We start from the raw sequence: 26713 nt of genomic DNA on the forward strand, positions 1-26713 counted from the left end.
ACCAGCCTGGCCAATAAGGTGAAACCCCGTCTCTACTGAAGATACAAAAAACTAGCCGGGTGTGGTGGCACGTGCCTGTAATCCTAGCTATTTGAGAGGCTGAGGCAGGAGAATAGCTTGAACCCAAGAGGCAGAGGTTGCAGTGAGCCAAGACCATGCCATTGCACTCCAGCCTGGGTGACAGGGCAAGACTCTGTCTCAAAAAAAAAAATTATATGTATGTGTTCAGTAATGCCAAACTCACCAGTAATACAGGTGCTAAATAACACCAAAACTAAATTTTTATAGCTAATTTTTAATAATTTTGAAATGTACAAAACATTATTTATACAATTAATGTATCCACCTGACTTCGAAAAGTTATTAAGTCAACAATGTTACCTTTTATTACTATTTTAAAATGTAAATAATTTTTTAAACGGCTTAAAATTAAGAGAAAGGATTAAGGGTCCTCAAAAGCACATTTCTACTACAAGCTTATATTTTAAAATCCATATATAATAAAAGCTATAAGCATGAAGAATTATTTCAATTTTAGGCATTTGGTAAATTTTTAAAAACTGTACAAAATCTGTTTTCATAACTATTTAAAATAATATGTTTTCTAAATTTTGGGTGTTTGGCATTTAATAAAATAGTTACTATCAAACTTATTAATATTTAATAAGGTCTTATTTCATATTAAATTTAAGTTTTTAAGATTATCCTGGATATGGTTATTTTCTAATGTCTTGCCTTCTTTTTTTATAATAAACAAATTTTATAATAAACAAAATAAAATTCCTGTTTATTGTTGGACAACATTGTTTCACACATACATCAAACAGGCCAAAAAAAATAAACAGCAACTTCATAGACAAAAAAGGAAAAAAAAGAAACCTTTTATCTTTGGCCTTTTTAACCATCTCATACAAACCAACTACTTATAGTACAGCTAAGTACATACACAAAAAAGTTACTGGAATGCTCGGAATAAGATTGTTTTTCTGTTGTCATTTTTGCTTTTTTTACAAGGTTTTTTTTCTCCTTTGAGATTATAATGAACATGGTCACACCACAAGTAAAGTCAGAAGTAGGACAGAGAACGCTCCGAAGGCTGGTTTGGTCATCCAAGATAATTAAAAATGGCTGACCCTAACAATATGTACAAAAATATAAAATGTAAATAAAAAATACAAACAAATTTCCTTTTTAAAGTACTTTTAAGAAAAAAAGCAGGGCCTTGGAAGTTTTGGTTCTTTTTTCCTCCCCTGTTGCAAATTCTCATGGTTTGGGTTGGGTGGTGGAGAGCGCGTGTCATCTGCGGGTGGCACTGCCCACGGTGGGCGGGCGGGCCTCTCTACTCGAAGGTGACCACGTTTAGATTCTGAGACGGGAAGTAGAGGGTGAATAGGTCACGACGGCCTTTTTTTTTAGTTTAACTTTTCCTTTTTTGCTGTCTAGTCATCCTCGTAGGTCTTCTGCTTCTTGGTATCGACATCGTCATCCTCATCATCTTCAGCTGCCCGCTTGCCCGTAGCTGACTCAGCTTCCTCATCTTCATCTCCATCCTCTTCCTCACCATCACCGTCTTCCTCCTCCTCTTCCTCCCCACCTTCTTCCTCTTCTTCATCTACCTCATTGTCAGCCTCCTGCTCCCCATTTTCCTCATTAGCATTCCCGTTAGCTGGGGCGTCTCTTCCATTTTCCGCCTCTTCCACAACTTCCTTCTTCTCCTTTAAGTCCTTGGTGGTGATTTCGGAGCTGGTGTCTACGGCTGCGTCTGACATGGTGGGGCACGCCGGTGATCCGATGCAGGGGATTAAAAGGAAAGCGAGAGTTCAGGGACTCTGGCGATAAAGCTGCCGGAGATCGCGGCGGCGGAGGAGGCGTGCGGCGGCGGCGGCTGCGGCGAGCAAGGAGGCGGACGAGGAACAATGCAAAGATGGCTTTTCAAAGCAGCCAGTCTGCCTTCTTTCTACTTGCTAATTATGAATAATCCTTAAACTCTGTATGCTCTCCACTAGAACTCCTGCGTTCTCTTGGTTTTATTTCTCATGTTTAAGTTGGTGACTTTCAAATATCATCTCTCATCTGATAGTTCTGGAAGGCTATTGTGTATGTAGAAAGTGAAGAAAAGAGGCTGGGCACAGTGGCTCATGCCTGTAATCCCAGTGCTTGAGGAGGCTGAGGAGGAAGGACTGCTTGAGGCCCGGAGGTTGAGACCAGCCCGGGCAACATAGCTTGCCTCTATAAAAATTTTAAAACTTAGCTTATGCATGGTGGCACATGCCTGTCATCCTAGCTGCTTGGGAGGCTGGGGCAGGAATACAGCTTGAGCCCAGGATTTGGCTGACTGTGCCACTGCACTCCAGCCTGGGTGACAGAGTGAGACCCTGTCTCTAAAAAAAATAAAAAGAAAGTGATGAAAAGAGAAGAATCAAGAGTGATGACTCTTAGGTTTTTGTCTTGAGCAACTAATAGTGAGATACAGAGGACTGGGAGAAACAGGTAATGAAAGGAATCTAGAGTCATTGTTTGAGATGTTCACTGGACATTTAAGTTGACCTGTCTTGTAGGTGGCTGAGTGTAAGAGTCTGGAGTGTTACAGAAGATAATGCACAGTGATGAAGAGCATTTGGTAGGTTTCTACTTTACCTTCAGTGTTTGCTTTTACTATAAATACTCAGAATTTTAGAATGTTGATATACAGATACATACTAATTGAAGCAGCCATTAAAATTTGTGACTAAAAAAAGTAGTAAGAATCCTTATAATCCATAAAGGCTATGCAGTGGATCTCATCCCTGCTTGACTTCTCAGAAACTTTACAGTTTTAAAAAATGTATTTCTTATTTTAATAGGTGTTTGGGGAAACAGGTGGTGTTTGGCTACATGAATAAGTTCTTTAGGTAATTTCTGAGATTCTGGTGCACCCATCACCCAAGCAGTGTACACTGTACCCAATGTGTAGTCTTTTATCCCTCACGTCCCTTCCGCTTTATTCCCTGAGTCCCCAAAGTCCACTGTATCATTCTTATGCCTTTGCATCCTTATAGTGTAGCTCCCACTTATGAGTGAGAACATATGATGTTTGGTTTTCCATTCCTGAGTTACTTCACTGAGAATAATGGTCTCCAATTCCATCCAAATTGCTGTGAATGCCATCATATTCTTAATCCTACTTTTCTCTCCTACATATGTATCCTTCATATGTATCCCTCTCAACAGAATCCTTCCTATTTGGCTTTTAAACATGCTCAACTCCATCAAAAAGTGGGCGAAGGATATGAACGGACACTTCTCAAAAGAAGACATTTATGCAGCCAAAAGACACATGAAAAAATGCTCATCACTGGCCATCAGAGAAATGCAAATCAAAACCACAATGAGATACCATCTCACACCAGTTAGAATGGTGATCATTAAAAAGTCAGGAAACAACAGGTGCTGGAGAGGATGTGGAGAAATAGGAACGCTTTTACACTGTTGGTGGAACTGTAAACTAGTTCAACCATTGTGGAAGTCAGTGTGGCGATTCCTCAGGGATCTAGAACTAGAAATACCATTTGACCCAGCCATCCCATTACTGGGTATATACCCAAAGGACTATAAATCATGCTGCTATAAAGACATGTGTACACGTATGTTTATTGCGGCACTATTCACAATAGCAAAGACTTGGAACCAACCCAAATGTCCAACAATGATAGACTGGATTAAGAAAATGTGGCACATATACACCATGGAACACTATGCAGCCATAAAAAATGATGAGTTCATGTCCTTTGTAGGGACATGGATGAAATTGGAAATCATCATTCTCAGTAAACTATCGCAAGGACAAAAAACCAAACACCGCATGTTCTCACTCATAGGTGGGAATTGAACAATGAGAACACATGGACACAGGAAGAGGAACATCACACTCTGGGGACTGTTGTGGGGTGGGGGTAGCGGGGAGGGATAGCATTAGGAGATATACCTAATGCTAAATGGCGAGTTAATGGGTGCAGCGCACCAGCATGGCACATGTATACATATGTAACTAACCTGTACATTGTGCACATGTACCCTAAAACTTAAAGTATACTAATAATAAAAAAAAGAAAAAAAAAAACATGCTCAAATCCCTCCCATCAAAATAAATGAAACAAAACCTTTACTCAATAACTATTCTCTAGTTTCTCTTCATTCCCACCATTTTTTTACCTCTTCACAAACTTCTTTTAGGAGCAGGCCTCTACTGACATTTTCCATTTCATCACTTTTACTCTCTAATCTACTTCAGTCTTGGCACTGAGTCACATCATTCCCCTAACAGCAACTGCTCAAGTCACCAATGATGTACATATGTTGCTAAATCAAACAGATTTCCCATCTTACTTGACCTCTCAGCTGTATTTGATATTCCTGATCTCGCCCCTTTTTGAAACACTGCCATGCCTACGTCCATCAGCTACTAAATGATTCTCAAATGTACTGACTGCACTTATATATGCAGTGGCCTACCGAGCATTTTCTTTTGGATATCTCAAAGGCCTATGTCCAAAATTGAAATAGTGACCTTCTCTACAAATGTGATCTTATTGCAGTCCTATCTCACTGAATGGCTCCACTATCCCAGTGTGCAAACCAGAAACCTAGGAGTCATCCTTGACACCTTCTTCTTTCTTCCATGTCCAATTCATCACCAAAGCATGCAGATTTTGCATCCTAAATATTTCTGAAATTCACCAACTTCTCTCCATCATAACTGCTCTGATTCAAACATTTTTGCCTTGTTTGGAACACAATAGCTTTTTCTTTGGCTTGCTAAGAAAACAAACTTTTCAAAATGCAACTCTCTTTCCATTGCTCTTGAGGTAAAGGGAATCTTACTATGGCTTACAAGAGGCTACTTGGTACAGTCCCTTTTTCTCTTCCCAGATTTATCTATTACTACATTCTCCGGGGTTCCTCATCTTACCCTCCAGATGATAAGGTCTAAAAAGACAAAGCTTATGCTCATCATTATATCTTCAGTGTTTAAAACAGTGTCTGGCACATGATAGATGCTCAATAAATATTTATGAAACGAATGTACAAATGAATGAATCTACGTACTAAAAAAAACAGTCAGTAAAACATCAAAACATTGACAGAATATTTCTGGGTAATAAGATTACTATGATTTATATTTCTTCTTTATACTTATCTTTATGGTATACTTTCTAAAGCCAAAGTATAAAATTGGTTTTTAAGTACTGGTGCTAGGTTCCATTTTACTAGCCTAGTTAACTGAAAGCTGATTATATTTTGAAAAAATACTGCTTAAGTGCTCAATAATTATCTGTTGAACAGAAAATAAGTTAATATTTTAAGGACTTTGGTAAGATAGCCATCCTAATAACATAATTGTACTATTTGGCCACAAGATGTCAGTACAGTAAGAAATAATTTTCCCAGTAATTAAAGCTCATGAAGATTATGTCTTTCTGAGTTCATGACGATTAAACAGCAATAAATCTGTCACCATATTTCAGGAATGATGCCAGATTAATTTCATTTAAAAGCTTCTTCTTTCCTTCTTTTAGTTAAGATGGTCATAAGGCTACATACTCTTGTCCCAAAAGCTCCTTAAGCTGATAAACAACTTCAGCAAAGTCTCAGGATACAAAATCAATATACAAAAATCACTAACATTCCTATACACCAACAACAGTTAAGCCAAGAGCCAAATCAGGAATGCAATCCCATTCACAATTGGCACAAAAAGAATAAAATACCTAGGAACACGCCTCTCCCTCTCCCTCTCCCTCCCCCTCCCCCTCCCCCTCCCCCTCCCCCTCCCCTTTCTTCGGTCTCCCTCTCCTTCTTTTTTCGGTCTCCCGCTGTTATCGAAGCTGGACTGTACTGCCATGATCTCGGCTCGCTGCAACCTCCCTGCCTCGGGCTCCTGTGACTCTCCTGCCTCGGCCTGCCGAGTGCCTGGGATTGCAGGCGTGCGCCGCCACGCCTGAATGGTTTTTGTATTTTTGGTGGAGACGGGGTTTCACCGTGTTGACCGGGCTGGTCTCCAGCTCCTGGCCTCGAGTGATCTGCCTGCCTCGGCCTCCCGAGGTGCTGGGATTGCAGACGGAGTCTCGCTAACTCAATGCTCAATGGTGCTCAGGCTGGAGTGCAGTGGTGTGATCTCGGCTCGCTGCAACCTCCACCTACCAGCCTCCTGCCTTGGCCTCTTAAAGTGCTAAGATTACAGCCTCTGCCCCGCCGCCACCCCGTCTAGGAAGTGAGGAGCATCTCTGCCTGGCCGCCCATCGTCTGGGATGTGAGGAGCCCCTCTGCCCGGCCACCCCGTCTGGGAAGTGAGGAGCGCCTCTGCCCGGCCGCCACCCCGTATGGGAAGTGAGGAGCGCCTCTGCCCGGCCGCCCATCGTCTGGGATGTGAGGAGCGCCTCTGCCCGGCTGCCACCCCGTCTGGGAGGAAGTGAGGAGCGCCTCTGCCCGGCTGCCCCGTCTGGGAGATGAGGAGCACCTCTGCCCGGCCGCCCCGTCTGGGAGGTGAGGAGCGCCTCTGCCTGGCCGCCACCCCGTCTGGGAGGAAGTGAGGAGCACCTCTGCCCGGTTGCCCAATCTGGGAAGTGAGGAGCGCCTCCGCCTGGCCGCCACCCCGTCTGGGAAGTGAGGAGCGCCTCTGCCCGGCTGCCACCCCATATGGGAAGTGAGGAGCGCCTCTGCCCAGCCGCCCCTTCTGGGAGGTGAGGAGCGCCTCTGCCCGGCCGCCCCGTCTGGGAGGTGAGGAGCGCCTCTGCCTGGCCGCCATCCCGTCTGGGAGGAAGTGAGGAGCACCTCTGCCCAGCTGCCCCATCTGGGAAGTGAGGAGCGCCTCTACCCGGCTGCCACCCCGTATGGGAAGTGAGGAGCGCCTCTGCCAGGCCGCCCACTCTGGGAAGTGAGGATCGCCTCTGCCTGGCCGCCCACTCTGGGAGGTGAGGAGCGCCTCTGCCTGGCCACTCCGGCTGGGAAGGGAGGAGCGCCTCTGCCCGGCCACCCCGTCTGGGAGGTGAGGAGTGCCTCTGCCCAGCCGCCCCGTCTGGGAAGTGAGGAGCGCCTCTGCCCGGCCGCCACCCCGTCTGGGAGGAAGTGAGGAGCGCCTCTGCCCGGCTGCCCCATCTGGGAAGTGAGGAGCGCCTCTGCCTGGCTGCCACCCCGTATGGGAAGTGAGGAGCGCCTCTGCCCGGCCGCCCCGTCTGGGAGGTGAGGAGTGCCTCTGCCCGGCCACCCCGTCTGGGAGGTGAGGAGCGCCTCTGCCCGGCCACCCCGTCTGGGAAGTGAGGAGCGCCTCTGCCTGGCCACCACCCCGTCTGGGAGGAAGTGAGGAGCGCCTCTGCCCGGCCGCCACCCCGTATGGGAAGTGAGGAGCGCCTCTGCCCGGCCGCCCCGTCTGGGAAGTGAGGAGCGCCTCTGCCTGGCTGCCACCCCGTCTGGGAGGAAGTGAGGAGCACCTATGCCCGGCTGCCCCATCTGGGAGATGAGGAGCACCTCTGCCCGGCCGCCCCGTCTGGGAGGTGAGGAGCGCCTCTGCCTGGCCGCCACCCCGTCTGGGAGGAAGTGAGGAGCGCCTCTGCCCGGCCGCCACCCCGTCTGGGAGGAAGTGAGGAGCGCCTCTGCCCGGCCGCCACCCCATATGGGAAGTGAGGAGCGCCTCTGCCTGACCACTCCGTCTGGGAGGTGAGGAGCGCCTCTGCCCGGCCGTCACCCCGTCTGGGAGGAAGTGAGGAGCACCTCTGCCCGGCTGCCCCGTCTGGGAGATGAGGAGCACCTCTGCCCGGCCGCCCCGTCTGGGAGATGAGGAGCACCTCTGCCCGGCCGCCCCGTCTGGGAGGTGAGGAGTGCCTCTGCCTGGCCGCCACCCCGTCTGGGAGGAAGTGAGGAGCGCCTCTGCCCGGCTGCCCCATCTGGGAAGTGAGGAGCGCCTCTGCCCGGCCGCCACCCCATATGGGAAGTGAGGAGCGCCTCTGCCTGGCCACTCCGTCTGGGAGGTGAGGAGCGCCTCTGCCCGGCCGCCCCGTCTGGGAGGTGAGGAGTGCCTCTGCCCGGCCGTCACCCCGTCTGAGAGGAAGTGAGGAGCACCTCTGCCCGGCTGCCCCGTCTGGGAGATGAGGAGCACCTCTGCCCGGCCGCCCCGTCTGGGAGGTGAGGAGTGCCTCTGCCCGGCCGCCACCCCATCTGGGAGGAAGTGAGGAGCACCTCTGCCCGGCCGCCCCCTCTGGGAAGTGAGGAGCGCCTCTGCCTGGCCGCCACCCCGTCTGGGAGGAAGTGAGGAGCGCCTCTGCCTGGCTGCCCCATCTGGGAAGGGAGGAGCGCCTCTGCCCAGCCGCCACACCGTCTGGGAAGTGAGGAGTGCCTCTGCCTGGCCACCCCGTCTAGGAGGTGAGGAGCACCTCTGCCCGGCCGCCCAGTCTGGGAAGTGAGGAGCGCCTCTGCCCGGCCGCCCAGTCTGGGAAGTGAGGAGCGCCTCTGCCCGGCCGCCCTGTCTGGGAGGTGAGGAGCGCCTCTGCCTGGCTGCCACCCCGTCTGGGAGGAAGTGAGGAGCGTCTCTGCCCGGCCACCCCGTCTGGGAAGTGAGGAGCGCCTCTGCCCGGCCGCCCGGTCTGGGAAGTGAGGAGCGCCTCTGCCCGGCCGCCCCCTCTGGGAAGTGAGGAGCGCCTCTGCTCGGCCGCCCGGTCTGGGAAGTGAGGAGCGCCTCTGCCCGGCCGCCCCGTCTGGGAGGTGAGGAGCGCCTCTGCCTGGCTGCCACCCGGTATGGGAGGAAGTGAGGAGCGCCTCTGCCTGGGCGGCCCCGTCTGGGAAGTGAGGAGCGCCTCTGCCCGGGCGGCCCCGTCTGGGAAGCGAGGAGCGCCTCTGCCCGGCCGCCCTGTCTGGGAGGTGAGGAGCGCCTCTGCCCGGCTGCCCTGTCTGGGAGGTGTACCCAACAGCTCCGAAGAGACAGCGACCATCGGGAGCGGGCCATGAGGACGATGGCGGTTTTGTTGAAGAGAAGGGGGGGAAGTGTGGGGAAAGGAAGGAGAGATCAGATTGTTGCTGTGTCTGTGTAGAAAGAGGTGGGCATTGGAGACTCCATTTTGTTCTGACTAGGAGAAATTCTTCTGCCTTGGGATGCTGTTGATCTATGGCCTTTCCCCCAGCCCCATGCTCTCTGAAACATATGCTGTGTCAACTCAGGGTTAAATGGATTAAGGGCGGTGAAAGATGTGCTTTGTTAAACAGATGCTTGAAGGCAGCATGCTCTTTAAGAGTCATCACCACTCCCTAATCTCAAGTACCCAGGGGCAGAAACACTGCAGAAGGCCGCAGGGTCCTCTGCCTAGGAAAACCAGAGACCTTTATTCATGTGTTTATCTCCTGACCTTCTCTCCACTATTATCCTATGACCCTCCCATATCCCCCTCTCCGAGAAACACCCAAGAATGATCAATAAATACTTCATAAATTAAAAAAAAAAAAAAAAAAAATACCTAGGAACACAGCTAACCAGGGAAGTGAAAGATCTCTACAAGGAGAACTACAATACACTGCTCAAAGAAATCAGAGATGATACAAACAAACGGAAAAACATTCCATACTCATGGACAGGAAGAATCAATATTGTTAAAATAGCCATACTGCCCAAATCAATGTATAGATTCAATGCTATTCTTATTAAACTACCAATGATATTCTTCATAGAACTAAAAAAAACTATTTTAAAAATCATATTGAACCAAAAAAGAACCTGAATAGCCAAGGCAATCCTAAGCAAAAAGAACAAAGCAGGAGGCATCATGTTACCTGACTGCAAACTATATTACAGGGCTACAGTAACCAAAACAGCATGGTACTGGTACAAAAATGGAACAGAATAGAGAGCCCAGAAATAAGGCCACATATCTACAACCACCTGATCTTTGAAAAAGCTGACCAAAGCAAACAATGGGGAAGGACTCCCTATTCAACAAATGGTGTTGGGATAACGGTCTAGCCATACTCAGAAGATTGAAAACAGACACTTTCCTTACACTATATAAAAAAATTAACTCAAGATGGATTAAAGAATTAAATATAAACCCAAAACTATAAAAACCCTGGAAGAAAACCTAGGCAGTACCATTCTGGACATAGGAATGGGCAAAGATTTCATGACAAAGGTGCCAAAAGAAATTGCAACAAAAGCAAAAATTGACAAATAGGATCTAATTAAACTACAGAGCTTCTGCACAGTAAAAGAAACTATCAATAGTGTGAACAGAGAGCTTATAGAATGGGAGAAAATTTTTGCAACTATGCATCTGACCAAGGTCTCATATCCAGCATCTATAAGGGACTTAAACATATTTACAAGATAAAAATAATCCCATTAAGAAGTGGGCAAAGGACATGAATAAACACTTTTCAAAAGACATAGACATACAAGTGGCCAACAAGCATATGAAAAAAAGCCCAATATCACTGATCATTAGAGAAATGCAAATCAAAACCACAATGAGATACCATCTCACACCAGTTAGAATGGCTATTACTAAAAAGTCAAAAAATAATAGGTGCTGACAAAGTTGCAGAGAAAAAGGAACATTTACACACTGTTGGTGGGAGTGTAAACTAGTTCAACCAATGTGGAAAACAGTGTGGTAATTCCTCAAAGACCTAAAAACAGAAATACTATTCGACCCAGCAATCCCATTACTGGGTATATCCCAAAGGAACATAAATCATTCCACCAAAAAGACACATGCATGTGTATGTTCACTGCAGCACTATTAACAATAGCGAAGACATAGAATCATCCTAAATGCCCATCAACGGTAGACTGGATAAAGAAAATGGGGTACATACACACCATGGAATACTATGCAGCCATAAAAAAGAACAAGCTCATGTCCTTTGTAGGAACGCAGATGGAGCTGGAGGTCATTATCCTTAGCAAACTAATGCAGAAACAAAACCACACACCACATGCTCTCACTTATATGATGAAAACACAGGGACAGAAAGAGAACAACAGAAACTGCAAACTATCCGTGAGTGGAAGGTGAAAGGAGGGAGAGGATCAGGAGAAATAACTGACGGGTATTAGGCTTAATACCTGGGTGACGAAATAAAAATCTGTACCACAAACCCCCATGACACAAGTTTACCTATGTAACAAACCTGCATATGTACCCTTGAACTTAAGCTAAAAGTTTAAAATAAGACTGAACTTAAAAAAAAAAGGTATTCAAATGAAGTCAAAGCTGTGGTAGTAATAAGTAAAGAACATAGAAAGTGACCAAAGCTCTTTCTGTAGACAATCATAGTTGAAATATACCTAATTTAAGAAAATATCTTTATATGGGTCGTACCCAGACAAAGTTGATATAAACATCAGGACTGTATATTATGTATTGGAAGTCCAAGGTATACCAACTTAAACAAATGCAATCTTATATCTCCATGTATTTAGTGAGACAGTTTTTTTCCTTTGAGATTACAGAAGTAGCATTTAAATTTTTAGCTGACAACGTAGATATCTTGTTAATGCCTTTTCTGGTATTAACAGAAATTAATATTTCTGTTATTACCCGAAAATGCCAGAAAAAGCATTACGATATATATGGAAATAATATTACCTAACTTTCATTCTGATATGAATGACAAGGGTGTAAACCTTCAACATCAATTAGAAAAAAATTGTTTTTGATGTGTCAGACACAAGAGACTGGGTACAACTTCGGGTCAGCAGGAGCAGTGGCTTATTTTGGAAATGTCTTTACCACTGGCTTTATAGTTTACCCTGCCATTTCGTTCACTGCTTTACCTCCAAAGCTAAGAATAGTGTCTGGCACATGGAGATACTCAGTAAATATCTGCCGATGAATGAATAAATGACCAAATCCCCAGGCTCAGCACAGTGTCTAGCATATAATAGTCTCTTGCTAAAATATTTTTCAAACATTAGTGTGGGTCCTGCAATGTTCTAAAAGTTGTAATAATCTCCAAATTTTGCCATTTTACATTTTGCTGACAAACTTGTTTAATGCTCCTTTCTTTTCATCTTAATAACTTTTACACACTTGCATTCTGTAGTTTCTTCAGTGTCTTAAATTAGGGCTTTGTTCTAATGATGCACATGTGACACTTGGTAATCTAGACTAGCTGCAAACAAATCCTAAAATTCTTCAAAAGCAATAGGTGTACCCAGTTCGTTTCCCCAATCTGCTTCCAAATGGTTTACCAGAACTAAAACTGCAGACATGGGGGTTGCCTGTGTTTATATAACATGCATATGATTCCCACCATGTTTTTAGCAACAGCAAATCTTGAACTTCAAATAATTACTATTTTAAACACTCTTTTTTAACCTTTAAAAATTAAAAGAGAAAGCCCCTATGGTTTTTGTTTTGTTTTGTTTTTGGTGACAGGGTCTTGGTTTGTCACTAAGTTTGGAGTGCAGTCATGCAATCAGGGCTCACTGCAGTCTCAGCCTCCTAGGTTCAAGCAATCCTCCAATATCAACCTCCTGAGTAGCTGGTACTACAGGTGTGTGCCATCACGCCTCGCTAACTTTATTTTCTGTAAAGACAAAGGTCTCACTATGTTGCCCAGGCCGGTCTCAAACTCCTGGACTGAAGTGATCCTCCTGCCTTGTCCTCCCAAAGTGCTGGGATTATAGGCATGAGCCACCGCACCAGGCCTGAAGTTTTTATATTGTAGTTCAGTATTTCATAAATTAATATGACTCAACTAGAAAACATTTCTGATTTCTGAATTGACTTTATATTATTGACTCACATAAAATATAACACTAACATTACTAAAATAACATCTGGAGGATAAGAAATTATTCTTGAAGTATTAAAAATAACAGTATTCATAACACAACTTAATTTTCAAACTTGGGAATGGAATGGAATGATTTTCAAAAATCTATTCATGATGATGATAATGATGATTTTTTTTTTTTTTGAGACATAGTCTTATTCTGTCACCCAGGCTGGAATGCAGTGGTGCCATCTCAGCTCACTGCAACCTCTGTCTCCCAGGTTCAAGTGATTCTCCTGCCTCAGCCTCCCAAGTAGCTGGGATTATAGGCGCATGCCACTACACATGGCTGATGTTTGTATTTTTAGTAAAGGTGAGGTTTCACCATGTTGGCCAGGCTGGTTTCAAACTCCTGGCCTCAGTGATCTGCCCACCTCAGCTTCCCAAAGTGCTGAGATTACAGGTGTGAGCCACCATGCTCGGCCATGATTATTATCTTTAACATTTAACATCAATGTAAATAAAATATAATCAACTTAAAATTAAGAAAATAATACTACCCATGTGAAATTTTATTCTTTTAACACAATCTGACAGCATACATTAGCCAACAGTCAAAGGACAATAAAGGTGACAAATTTCAAACAGTCTGATAACTACAGAACAATTATATATAATCTAGTGAGAATAAACAAACTAAATTTCAATTTAATGCTCAGTGACTCATTGTACACATAAAAATACGCAAGGATACCATATCATTTAACTATACATATCATATATTTATGCATAATGGTAGTTAAATAGTACATAATGTTACTTTTCAATTAATTTTTTGTTTAATTCAAAAATTAAAAATTCTTTAAGAAAAAGCTTCATTATTTATAAAGAATCTTACTATTTGTAAGCATTGCTATTTGTAAGAAACATTTAATGGCTTATTCTCTATTTTGCAAACATTAAGACAACAGATCAATTTTGTACATGACTTTTTTTTTTCTTTTTTTGAGACAGGGCCTGGCTCTGTTGCCCAGGCTAGGGTGCAGTGGCGCGATCTCAACTCACAGCAACCTCCGCCTTCCAGACTCAAGCAATCCTCCTACCTCAGCCTCCCGAGTAGCTGGGAACACAGGCACATGCCACCACTCCCAGCTAATTTTTGCATTTATTGTAGGGATGGGGTTTCACCATGTTGCTCAGTCTGGTCTTGAACTCCTGAGCTCAAGCTATCTGCCCACCTCCTCCTCCCAAAGTGCTGGGATTACAGGCACGAGTCACTACACCTGGCCAATTTTGTACATGACTTTAAGTTTGGCTTTGCACTATAAAAGAAACTTGTAGCTAATAGTATATTAAAAAACAAAATAAGGAGAAAAAAATCAAAAACTTTCTTCAAAAGCTCTTTTGACTGATATAGTTAATCTATAAGCTTAAAGTTGCTAGGTCATTTATATATCTTGTTCTATGGTTTATTTTTTATTTTTAAAATTTTATTTACTTATTTTTTGAGACAGGGTCTTTCTCTGTTGCCCAGGCTGGACTGCAGTGGCACGATCATGGCTCGCTGCAGCCTCAACCTCCCAGGCTTAAGCAATTCCCCCACCTTGTCCTCCCAAAGTACTGGGATTACAGGCATGAGGCACTGTGCCCGGCGTTTTTGTTTGTTTGTTTTTTAAAAAAACATATTTTAACAAAGCAAAGGGAAAAAAAGAATAATTTAATTTACCTTTATGGATGAAGCAGCATAGAGCATATCTTCCAGAGTGAAATGGCAACACTGGTTCAAGTATTCTTGGCAAAATTCTTGAATCAGCTGCAGATTATACAGGCTATCAGCCAAAGACATAGTTTCTTTCAAACAAATATCTTCAAATAAGAAAAGAGCAAGGTGGTGACTTTGGATTAATTTGATAATAAATATTTCCTATCCATCTTGTAATTAGTACAAATACACAATTCTGGTTAACAAACATACATTTATAAATATAGTAGTCATTATACATTAAGACTTAGAAACCGAGCACTATTTTTTTTGAACTGCCTCCCTCAGAATTATATATAAATGTTCTTTTTTTTAAAAAAAAGTTTTCAGTACTTATTAAATAATATTGTCTTTTTTTGAGACAGGGTCCCACTCTGTCACCTAGGCTGGAGTGCAAAATGATACTGTCTTAAATATTGGTTACTATCTGTCTACAGTTCAGAAATATTACAATGGAACACTTACCCTCTAATCTGACAACATCAGGACAGTAAAAATGAATAAGGGCAGCTAATGCACAGCCATCTGTCCCATCCTTCAACAAATTTTCTACCAATGGAATGCAAGGCAGTTGCTTAAGCAATGTTTGCTCTTTCCTATAACGAGCCTATAATATAAAAAAAATACATGAAAATAAATAAGTACCAGACAACGCATAGGAAAAAAATCAGTACCGTAAATTCTAATGTATCGGTAATAAAATAAATCATGAGAAATGAGACCACTCACCAATATTTCTTTTTTTCTAAATAACACTAGGTATTACCAAAGTTAAATACACGGCAGCAATAGCTATAGTTTTGAAGCTCAATACGTAATACAACATACTGCTAATTTACACTAACTGACATTTGGCTTAAATATTTAAGTATAAAAACATCACAAAACAGATTTTGAACACTTTGTATCCAAATAATCAGTTCTGCTCTTTTGAAGATAATAAAATTCATCCACTTTAATTCAGACTTAATTTAAACTGAAAATTCTTATACGGGAAGAGCAAGAATGCTATTCAAGCAGAAAGAGTTATCAAAATGAGGGGGAAGGTAAAAGAATATACTATTCTTAAAAGAAATTTGAGGAACTAGAATAGTATCACCAAGACATTCTGGGTTATTATTTGAATGTTAAGGAAACACAAATAGTTAACAACTTTGAAAGTGAAAAAGAAAAACCCTCCCAACTTAGATTTCATTAATAATTGAGCAAGTATATGGGTTCTTGCTCCCCCTCAGAAAAAGAGAGGAAACCTTTGTTTCCTAAAGATTGTTTGGTGTGGCTAGATAGAATTTTTAAAAATAGATCTCTAAAAAATGAGACATGCTGTAATAGTTAAGAGAACAAATTCAGATCCTGGTTCAGACCCTGGTTCTGCCACTTACTAGTTTTGTGATCTTGGACAAGTTACTTAAACTCTCATTTCTCATTTTCCCATCTGTAAACTGAGGTAATAATGGTACCCACTTCATAGAACCACTGGAAGATTAAGTAAGATGATGGACACAAAGTGCTATGCATCCTGCTGGGCACACAGCAAGCAATCAATAAAGGTTAGCTATTAGCTGTTAATTCTTCTAAAGCCAAGTAAAATAATGCTGAAGATTTAGTGAATGTACACACTAAAGTATTTTACTAGCAAAATATATAACATAAATTACTGGTAGTTTTTTTAAGGTTATCAAACTATTGTTTCTTCTAATTCCATCTAAATTGGTCATCTCTATATTTTAGAATTAAAATATAATTATGAGATAAAACACTTTTGTGAGAATAAAAATAGAAAAATAAAAATTTATTGAAAGAGAATACTTAAGATTTGGTAGTGAAGTTAGATTTCTTTTCAATGCTATCTCTCAGAAAAGCATCAGCATTAATGAAGAAGGAGATAACTTATTCCTGGATTTCTCTCACTGGCTACCCAAGGACAAAATTCATGGAATATGTTTTTCTCTTAAAGATTTCTGAAGGTTCTTATTAATTAGTGCATAACAGACTCTGTATTTAAGAGTACATCCCTAATTCAGGGGGTAACTATATTCAGAAAAAAATTACTTGCAGGTACTATATAGATTTTTTAATTGATTCTCATTTTAACATAATTCTTAGAAAATTCCTCACTTTGCAGCTAAGAAACAGTTTAAAATCAACCATGGGGAAGGAAGAGGAAGGAAGAAAGGAAAAAGAAATCAACCAGTACAGTGGTATCTTCCAGGCTTAAGCTACTGTTCTCACAATTAGTATCTGTTCCAGATCCTTACATGCTTTTCTTTGGTTATCTGGGATCAAAATAGTCTGCCTCTTGGACATCCTCAAAATTGGGCTGGGACTAGTAGTTTGTTTTCAGCCTATGACCTGAATTGGACTAAGCCAAGCACCCAGGGTCATGGAACAAAGAACTGAATTATGTGATTTGTTCTACTCCCTCCTGCAAAGTAGCACTTTTGTACAAGGTATGTGCAAACAGGCATATGTATGTGTGCGTGCACACACACACACACACACAGCTTTATATGACATTAGCAATAAGTATCTACGGTTTAGACTAGACAGAGAATTATGAATGGGATGCCAAAACATTTTCCTAAAGATTGTATTCTAGAAGATATATTAGGTAAACCAACTTTAAATCTTGAGATTATGTCCAGCACTCAGAAGGTTCATCTGCAATGCATGAAAGAGTCTTTTGTACTTGAACATGCTATTTGCTTTATAAACTCATTGCATGGAAACATGCCCTTTCTTTCTGCAAACTTAGAAATTTGGCATTTAGAAAGAACACCCTATATTTTTATATTTCAACATTATGGTATATTTATTTTCTTCTCCTTTTTTTGTTTTTTGTTTGTTTTATTTTTTTTAATTTATTTATTTTTTGGAGATAGCATCTCACTCTGTTACCCAGGCTGGAGTGCAGTGACACAATCATGGCTCACTGCAGCCTCGACCTCCTGGTCTCAGGTGATTCTCCCACCTCAGCCTCTTGAGAAGGTGAAACCACAAGTGTGTACCATTATGCCTGCCTCATTTTTGTATTTTTTGTAGAGATGGGGTTTTGCCAAGTTGCCCAGGCTGGTCTCAAATTCCTGGGCTCAAAGGATCCACCAGCCTTAGCCTCTCAAAGTGTGGGATTATGTGCATGAGCCACCGCACCCGGCCATTATGGTATATTTCTAAATTAGAGTTTTATTCTCGAGGGTGTAAAACAGTTCTTAAGTGGTTTAACACACCCATCCCCATATTTAAACCTGAAAGATCAATCTTTAAGTCAAATCAGAATTTAATATGGTTTTGGTCCACTTCTGGTGAGGTCACAGAAAACCTTCTGCTTTTTTAATCACACAAAAAGTGAAGTGTCATCTATAATTCAAGCTGAAAAGGAACTAGTTCTGTCAAAAGGATAATTTTTTTAAAATAGAGATGGAGGTTCAATATGTTATCCAAGATGGTCTTGAACTCCTGGGCTCAAGCAATCCTCCCACCTTGGCCTCTCAAAGTACTGGGATTTTAAGTGTGAGCCACCATGCTCAGCCACAAAGATGATTTTTAAATGCAGGCAATTTATTCATGCAATTCAAATTAATATTTACTAAAATTATTTAAACTAATGAGAAGCTACATAGTAAGTTTTTTGTTTTTGTTTTTGTTTTTTTGAGACGGTTTCACTCTTGTTGCCCAGGCTGGAGTGCAATGGCGCGATCTCGGCTCACTGCAACCTCTGCCTTCCTGGTTCAAGCGATTCTCCTGCCTCAGCCTCCCGAGTAGCTGGGATTACAGGCATGCACCACCACGCCCAGCTAATTTTGTATTTTTAGTAGAGATGGGGTTTTTCCATGTTGGTCAGGCTGGTCTCGACCTCCTGACCTCATGATCTGCCCGCCTTGGCCTCCCAAAGTGCTGGGATTACAGGTGTGAGCCACTGCACCTGGCCCATAAGTTTCTTTTTTTTTAACCTACTTACTGATAGTCTGTGAATACTGACAAGATTAGCAATAGGATGTTTACCCTTTAAATTATTTTTAGAACTTCTGATCTAAACCTTGGCTATATCTTTTATCTTTCCATTTTACATGACCTTAAAATCCAATCTCTATTCAGTGACTAATAGAATTACATGAAACGACTTTAACAGCAAGACATAAACAATACCATTCTACAATTACAATTCTGGAGAGCAAACTGAAGTAGCTGAGCAAACTTACTGGAACCAGTTTCCAAAACCATTTGGAAGGAGACTTCAGAGGAAGCAGCGGGAAAAAAGGGGAAAGCAAAAGGTAAAGGGAAAATTCATCAGAATTATCTTCAATTAACAAATTATAGTAAAGCTTCTGATAGTGGAGTTCCAAGTTTATAGTTCTCATAACATTTCATATGTTAATAAGTACTTTAGTTAAAAATATATAAGTTTCTAATGATAAAGACCACCATCTTCTCCTGTCTCTCTCCTCTCCCCATACAGATATTCATTTTAGGATACCTAGAATATGTTGTATACTTTAGCAGCAAAAAATTTTATTTCTGAGTTTTGGAATCATATGTCATATTAAAAAATAAATCTATGTCACAAAAGGGAAGTAAAAATATTCTACACCTAGGTTTGCAATCATAATTCTTAGGTATTAGTAGACTATCTGACAAGGCAATATTCCCCAAAAAAGCAAAGTAGAAAGATAATTTCAATAAAACAAGTATAAAGCAAATAATAATATAGTAGAATATACCAAGATGATCATTTCTTTCACTATATAAAAAGTTTCTTTTAATTAATGGAAAAAAACCTAGTTGGCAATTGTTACCAGTTAAGATTTTTATAAGTGTCTAAAGCAAGTAACTACTCATACAAAGAGAATATAAATGTTATTAAATTTACTATCAAGGGCTGTCTCAAAGAATCTAATTTTCTTCTTTAAAAAAATGAATATAATAAACCCATAATTTCAGATAACATGAATTAATCATTTGTGTTTGTTTATCTTTGTATCTGCTAAAACAGCTTCTGGCTCTGAATAAATATTTGTTGGAGTGAACCAAAGTAAATAGAATCTGAGTTAAAATTCATATGCAAAATTAAAATTCATATCCAAAATTTTTACGTAGAAAGTTTTTCCATATAAACTGACAGAAAAATAAGATTATTTAGAAAAATAATATAAATAAGGTATTTTCAAGAACTTTAAGAATTAGAAAAATGTCACCTGAAGAATCAGAAACATATCAGCTTCCTATATATAAACAACATTTCCAATAAATTTTTCTTATAGCACCAGGAAGAACAGCCTCAATAATTTTGTGGAATGTATTTTAATCTCCCATTTAACTGAACGTTTTTGGCAGCTGCAGTTATAATAGCCACAAAAAGTACAAGAGCAGGACCAAAGAGCAGGAAGCCACTGAAAACGTGTCAGGGTTTCCAATTTGTAACAGAAATTTTAAAAACAAGGATTTTTTTGTTTTCTAGACTAGAAGAACCCATTAAATAGAAAACGGTGATAACAAGAAATTATTGTGGACTATTCCTAACAGCAGGTGTACAAAGAAGTCTCTAATGGTTAAAGTTATTCCATATTTCTTGTAAAATATGCAATAATTGGATTTTGTTACTAATTCAGACTGCTCTGGCCTTTCTCTTGCCCCTCCATTGATCTAAACTGGTAACAGCAATCTTCTTGTGTGAAAAAGGAAACCCACAGATTGGCTGTGTGAAGGAAATTTAACTAAAAAGAGTAAATGTACTAAAAGAACAAATAAATGTACTATGCATACTTATATACGTATGCTTCAAAAAGCTCAAATACATAGCATAAGTTCCTTGCTGAAGAATAACTCCATTTCTGAAGTGATCAGCAACTATCCTTTTGGTTTTCAGGGAAGAATTAGGCAAACTGCAACATCAAATCCTGTTTTAAGATGTAAATAACCATGACAAAGGTGTTTTTTTTTTTTTTTTTTCTTTTTATCAGGACCACCAGGGCAAGAAACAAAGGGTTTTTTAAAACCCATGGATAACAGGTGAAAAAACTTTTATTAAGTTTCCACCGACAAAGGGGCCAACCTAGGCAGTCCAGATTTTCTGGAATAGTTCTAATTTCAAGTATTCCTTTCAATTGTCTTTATAATACATGTTTGGCTCACCCTAAATTTTGGCTAGTTGTTTTAGGACTTGCCATTAATACTCTCCAAATAATACTCTTCCTCTGGGTATCTACAACATTCTGGCAAGGTAGGATAATTCCTGAACTACTAGGTGCTCTCAGGCCGTTCCAGGAGGATATTGGTTTGGTGTGGTCTTTATTGGAAACCTCAAAGAGTTGGGGTCCTTCAGGGAGTTAATCATGGCTGTGACTTGTTACTGCATGACTTGTTAATTTGCTAGATTTAATCTTTTTTTTTTTTTTTTTTTGAGACAGTCTCCCTCTGCCACCCAGGGTAGAGGGCAGCAGAGCTATCTCAGCTCACTGCAACCTCCGCCTCCCAGGTTCAAGTGATTCTCCCACCTCAGCCTCCCTAGTAGCTGGGACAACAGGCATGCACCACCATGCTTGGCTAATTTTTGTATTTTTTGGTAGAGGCGGAGTTTCACCATGTTGGCCAGGCTGGTCTTGAGCTCCTGACCTCAAGTGAACCTCCCACCTAGGCCTCCCAAAGTGCTGGGATTACAAGTGTGAGCCACCACGCCCAGCCATTAGACTTAATCTCTTAGCTGTTGTAGATCCAAAAGTTACGTAGAATAGCTGATGGAATATAAAATGGTACAAGCTCTTTTGGAGGGGATTTTGTCAACATTTAACAAAACTACATACAGTATGCATTTACCTTTCAATCTAGCAGTCCAACTTCTAGGAAATTTACCTTGAAAATACATATCCAAAATATAAAAGGCCACATATAACAGTATTCTGTGCAGCACAATTTGCAATAGCAAGACACTGGAAACTACTTAAATGCCTACACATAGGTACATAGTTGAAGAAACTATGGCACATATTCACAAGGGAGCACTATGCTGCTTTAAGAAATAATGACTCGCCGGGCACAGTGCTCACACCTGTAATCCCAGCACTTTGGGAGGCCAAGGCGGGTAGATCACGAGGTCAGGAGGCCGAGACCAGCCTCGCCAACATGGCGAAATCCCGTCTCTACTAAAAAATGCGAAGATTAGCCAGGTGTGGTGGTGCTCGCCTGTAGTCCCAGTTACTTGGGAGGCTGAGGCAGAAGAATCGCTTGAACCTGGGAGGCAGAAGTTGCAGTGAACCGAGACTGTGCCACTGCACTCCAGCCTGGGTGACAGAGCAAGATTCTGTCTCAAAAAAAGAAAAAAAGAAAGAAAGAAAGAATGATCTCTAGGGACCGTATGGAGTAATTTCCAGGATATACAGTTACTGAAAAGAGCAAACTGCAAAAGAATAAATATGTTATGTTTTGTGCTAGAAAGGAGGAGAAACAAACATGCACATACGTGCTTGGTCCATTTAGAAGGGCTGGCAGGGAGTACATGTGGAATAAGTAAGGGGTAGAAGAGATAGGGGAGGGAGTGATACTTCTCTGAGTATACCATTTATATAGTTCTGATTTTTGGAATTACGTCAATGTTCTACATATACAAAAAACAAAAGTTAACAAGGATGGTGTCAAAAAAGATCGCTAAAATGGAACGAATACAGAAACCAATTAACACAAACGTATTTCAAAGGAATAATATAACCACAATGAAGGTGGGGGCAGAGGGAAACAACTTAACACGGTACTTTGACTATATACTATTCGTCTAAAAAAAAAATTGCAAACAAATCTTAAACTCTTCTTAGTAGGTTTTTTAATTTATTTTTTATTTTTTTTGAGACACAGTCTCACTCTATCACCTAGGCTGGAGTACACTGGCATGATCTCGGCTCACTGCAACCTCCGCTTCCCGGGCTCAAGCAATTCTCCTGCCTCAGCCTCCCAAGTAGCTGGGATTACGGGCGCATGCCAACACACCTGGCTAATTTTTGTATTTTTGGTAGAGACGGGGTTTCACCATGTCGGCCAGGCTGGTCTCGAACTTCTGACCTCAAGTGATCCACCCGCCTCGGCCTCCCAAAGTGCGGGGATTATAGGCTTGAGCCATCATGCCCGGCCAGTAGGTTTATTTTTCATATTGGTATGAGTATAGCAATTCTGAAACTATTGTATATGTATTGTAGGATTGAGCAAATAAGTAAAATATATTAATGCTGTTAGAAGCCTGAGTTCTCACTGTGGAAGGGGAAGTCCCGTGTGGAATAGGGGAAGCCAAGAAGAACTCTATGGAGTTTGATTGGAATTGGAGGTTTATATATGAAATCATGTTTGTGTATTTTTAAAATTTTATTTCTGAACTCTGTCTACTGAAATAGGGCCTAGAAGTAATGATATTCCTGTAGCAATGAGTCACTTAGTGCCCAGATTTTACAGTTGCTAAATACTGTTTTCCATAAAAAAGAATTAAGACTTATTGAAGAAATGGCTGATTTTAGGATTATGGCAAGGAAACTACAAAATGAATCTGAAACATCTTGTTGAGCCAGAAATTAAGTAAGGAAGGGCAAAAAAAAAAAAAAAAAAAAAAAAGAGATGGATGAATGGTGGCATATCAAAAGCACAGGAGTCAGTCTGAAGGGACTCCCGTTGGCCAAATCTAAGACCATTTGAGCATCAAAATAAAGAAATAGCTAATTTTAGGTCAAGGAAAGAACAAGATGAGCCTGGAGCATTCTGTAGTGCCAGAAAGTAAGGAAGTGCTCAAAAAACAAAAGGACTGGGGCATATCCAAGAGATACCAAAGCTAACCCCAAAAAGCTCTCAGTGGCTGATGCTGTAAAATTTTGAGCAACAAAATAAACAATGCAGTATTAGATTGTAACCCAAAGCATAAAATATTAAGTATACATGAGTCCATACTGATATAAATAAATGATTGAATATAAAAAATAAATGGGGAAGAAGACACAAATCTTCCTTACAGAAGAATCCCTAATAGTATATGCAAGTATTCTCCCTTTCAGGGAGTGAGCTTAATTTCTCTCCTTTGGAGTGTAGGATGGAGGTGGTGATCCACTTCCAAAAATAAGAAGGGAAAACCAGTAAATTTATAACGGAGAAACCTGACAAACACTACCTTAACCAAGGGATCATGGTTAATATCACTAGTGATAAATCATGTTCTTATCATGTACCCCGTGATACAATATATGATATGATATATGACCTCTCTGGTAGTCTTCTCAAAAAACCTGTAACTCCAGTCTAACCATGAGAAATATCAGACAAACCCAAATTGAAGAACACTACAAAACACCTGACAAATATTTAAAAAGGACATCAGTGGAAAACTGGTAGAATCTAAACAAAGTCTGTAGTGTACTCAATAATAACGTACCAATGTTACTTTCTTACTGTTCACAAATGGGCTCCAATTATGTAAGATGTTAACATTAGAGAAAACTGGGTGAAGCTGTACTATCCTTGAAACTTTCCTGTAAATCTAAAATCATTCTGCAATAATTTTAAAAGTAAATATATAAGGACAAAAATTGATTATAACCCATTATATATCCATTAGCTCATTCAGATAGTAGAGAAATGTTATATAGACAGGTAGATAGATGGGTGGAAGAAGAAAAACTTGCTTATAACAGAATGCTAACTAATAAATATGGAATAAATGAAGGGGTTAGAAAATTATAAATTTGTGACTATCATAGTAAAATTAATTCAGGTAGGTATATTCAATGAATGCTAAATCTAGGATGAGGGGAAGCTTTCAAGAAAGACAGGCTATTTACAGTGGTAGAGTAACTCCTCTCAAATTACCTATTACAAACGGAAACATAATATAGCTGTCCCCCCCTTACCCATAGTTTTGTATCTGCAGTTATTCACAGTCACTGTCTGAAAATGAATGAAAAATTCCAGAAATAACTCCTAAGTTTTAAATTGCATGCTGTTCTGAGTAGTGTGATGAAACTACATGCTGTCCTATTCCATCCAGTCTGGGAAGGGAATCATACCTCTGTCCAGCATTCCATGCTGTATATGCTACCTGCCCATTACTGTATAGGAAAAAACAAAGTGTAGATACAGTACTATCTGAGGTTTCAGGTATGCACTGGGGGTCTTGGAACACATCCTCTGAGGATAAAAGAGGACTAATGCAACCCTGTAGTCAAGAAACCAGAGAATATCTTAACCAACTGATCAAAATGAACATTATCTAGCAGGGGTAAATGGATATCATGTGCCTCTGGATACTACACTGTGATAAGGACACAATTTACAAAGCATTCTAGCCTGAAAAGCACAACCTTCATCTAATAATGAGGAAATATTAGAAAAAGCCAAATTGAGAAGTACTCTATTAAGATAGCCTGATTCTTTAAAAGTATCAAGGCCACGAAGAAAAGAAAAGCTAAAGAACTGCTTCAGTTTAAAGAAGACTAGGGATATGACAGCGAAATAAATTATGATAAAATAGGAACATAAATGATAAAGTATTATACTGACATTAAATTACCTGTACTGTCGTTATGGAAATGAATTGCCTTGTTCTTAGGAAATATATATTGAAGTATTAAGGGGTAAAGGGGCATGATATATGCAACCTTCTTTTAAATGTGGTAGAACAATTTATGTGTGTGTGTGTGTGTGTGTGTGTAGAGTGAGAAAGAGAGAGGGAGACAGAATGATAAAGGAAATGTGGCAAACTGCTGAAAAACTGATGAATCTGAACAGTTTGAGAATTCTTTTTACTATTCCTGCAACTTTTTGTAAGGGTGTAATTATTTCAAAATAAAATAAAAGTTCTTTAAAAGTTATATTAGATCTATACCAATCCAAGTCTTTATAGGGTCTTGTGTCCAAATGCACAAGACTATTAATTTATACAACTGTTAGAGAAATCTAATGGTTATCATACTCTTAGGTAAAGATTAAAACCATGGTACCATCTCTGAATTCAAAAAAATGTTTAAAATGCCAAGTTCTCTTAACTATAATAAATGAGTTAATAATAGAAGAGGGACATACTCTAGGTTGTTGTGTTTCCTGTAAGGGCAAGTAAATTATTATGAAAGAGAAAAGGTATGTTGATATTAGGGATAAAAAAACGAAATGGCCACGTGTGGTGGCTTACGCCTGTAATCCCAGCACTCTGGGAGGCCGAGGCGGGTGGATCGCTGGAAGCCAAGAGTTTGAGACCAGCCTGGCCAACATGGCGAAATCCCATCCCTATTAATATAAAAAACATTTAAAAAAAAAAAGAAGAAGAAGAAATGAATTAGCACTGACCACAGAAGCCTACACATTGGCCAAAGGCCTGTAATCCCAGCACTTTGGAGGCCAAGGCAGGCAGATTGCTTGAGCTCAGGAGCTTGAGATCAGCCTGGGCAGCATGGTGAGACCCTGACTCTACAAAAAGTAAAAAAATTAGATGGGCATGGTGGCACACGGCTGTAGTCCCAAGTAGTTGGGAGGCTGAGGTGGGAGGATTGCTTGAGCCCAGGAGATTGAGGCTGCAGTGAGCCATGATCTCGCTACTTCATTCCAGCCTGGGCAACAGAGTGAGACCCTGTCTCCAAAAGAAAAAAAAAAAAAAAAGAAGAAGAAGGCTACATATGGATAGATTTATAATTATAAAACAGAATCTTAAGGGTAGGATTCAAAACAAAAATTATCTAATTTAGACAGGCTATGTCTTCACAGTTTGTTAACTAAAATAATGGTATAAAAGAAATCAAGGTAAATCTAAGAGTCAAATGAAATGAGGTACCTGAGAATGATGTGCTATATTTGAACACTAAATGTTTTATATATTTATATACATATTAAATAGGCAACTTAAGTACAAAGTTATACGTTACAAATTACCGTTTTCTACATTGTGCACTGAAGAACACTAATTCTATGGGATGCTAGTAAAAGTCATTCATAAAACAGTTCAAAGATCAAAAATGTTTGGAAAATGGCTAGACAGTCTCTTTGACTGGGCCTTTAATGTACTAAAATGGATTGCAACATTCTTAAAAGGGCACAGACTAGGCAGCATTTCCCAAATGTATTTTACTTCAGAGCCCTTCTCTCAAATAGTACTATTTGAAGAAACAGCATTTGAGGGAGAAAAAAGTGGGTTATAGTTTTTAATTGTTAAGGAATTTTAGTCAAGGGAGAAATTCATAAGGGCTGAAGTAATCAGGCAAAGAG

At 40.8% G+C, this 26713-nt stretch overlaps 2 protein-coding genes across 6 annotated transcripts in view; both read right to left on the bottom strand.

Moving 5' to 3' along the window:
* The window catches only part of CAMSAP2 (calmodulin regulated spectrin associated protein family member 2), a 128268-nt gene that overhangs the window by 19237 nt on the left and 82318 nt on the right, over positions 1-26713 (bottom strand). For 3 of the 5 annotated variants that reach the window (XM_054462973.2, XM_054462954.2, XM_063647257.1), the window contains 3 exons: positions 18700-18732; positions 14966-15107; positions 14465-14604 (listed from right to left, as the gene is read on the bottom strand). In XM_054462973.2, the coding sequence (XP_054318948.1) occupies positions 14465-14604; positions 14966-15107; positions 18700-18732 (315 nt within the window). The remainder of the gene's footprint in view (positions 1-14464; positions 14605-14965; positions 15108-18699; positions 18733-26713) is intronic. The other 2 variants (XM_054462981.2, XM_054462964.2) reach the window with 1 other exon arrangement.
* On the bottom strand, positions 783-2684 carry LOC129019759 (prothymosin alpha-like). The gene has a single exon (XM_054462995.2). The coding sequence runs from the start codon at positions 1767-1769 to the stop codon at positions 1440-1442; it is 330 nt and encodes a 109-aa protein (XP_054318970.1). The 5' UTR covers positions 1770-2684; the 3' UTR covers positions 783-1439.

This window comes from Pongo pygmaeus, chromosome 1 (assembly GCF_028885625.2).
Source record: "Pongo pygmaeus isolate AG05252 chromosome 1, NHGRI_mPonPyg2-v2.0_pri, whole genome shotgun sequence".
Classification (NCBI taxonomy): domain Eukaryota; kingdom Metazoa; phylum Chordata; class Mammalia; order Primates; family Hominidae; genus Pongo; species Pongo pygmaeus.

Excerpts from the sequence above, each read along its gene's own strand:
- LOC129019759 (XM_054462995.2), bottom strand. The coding sequence starts at position 1,769 with ATGTCAGACGCAGCCGTAGACACCAGCTCCGAAATCACCACCAAGGAC.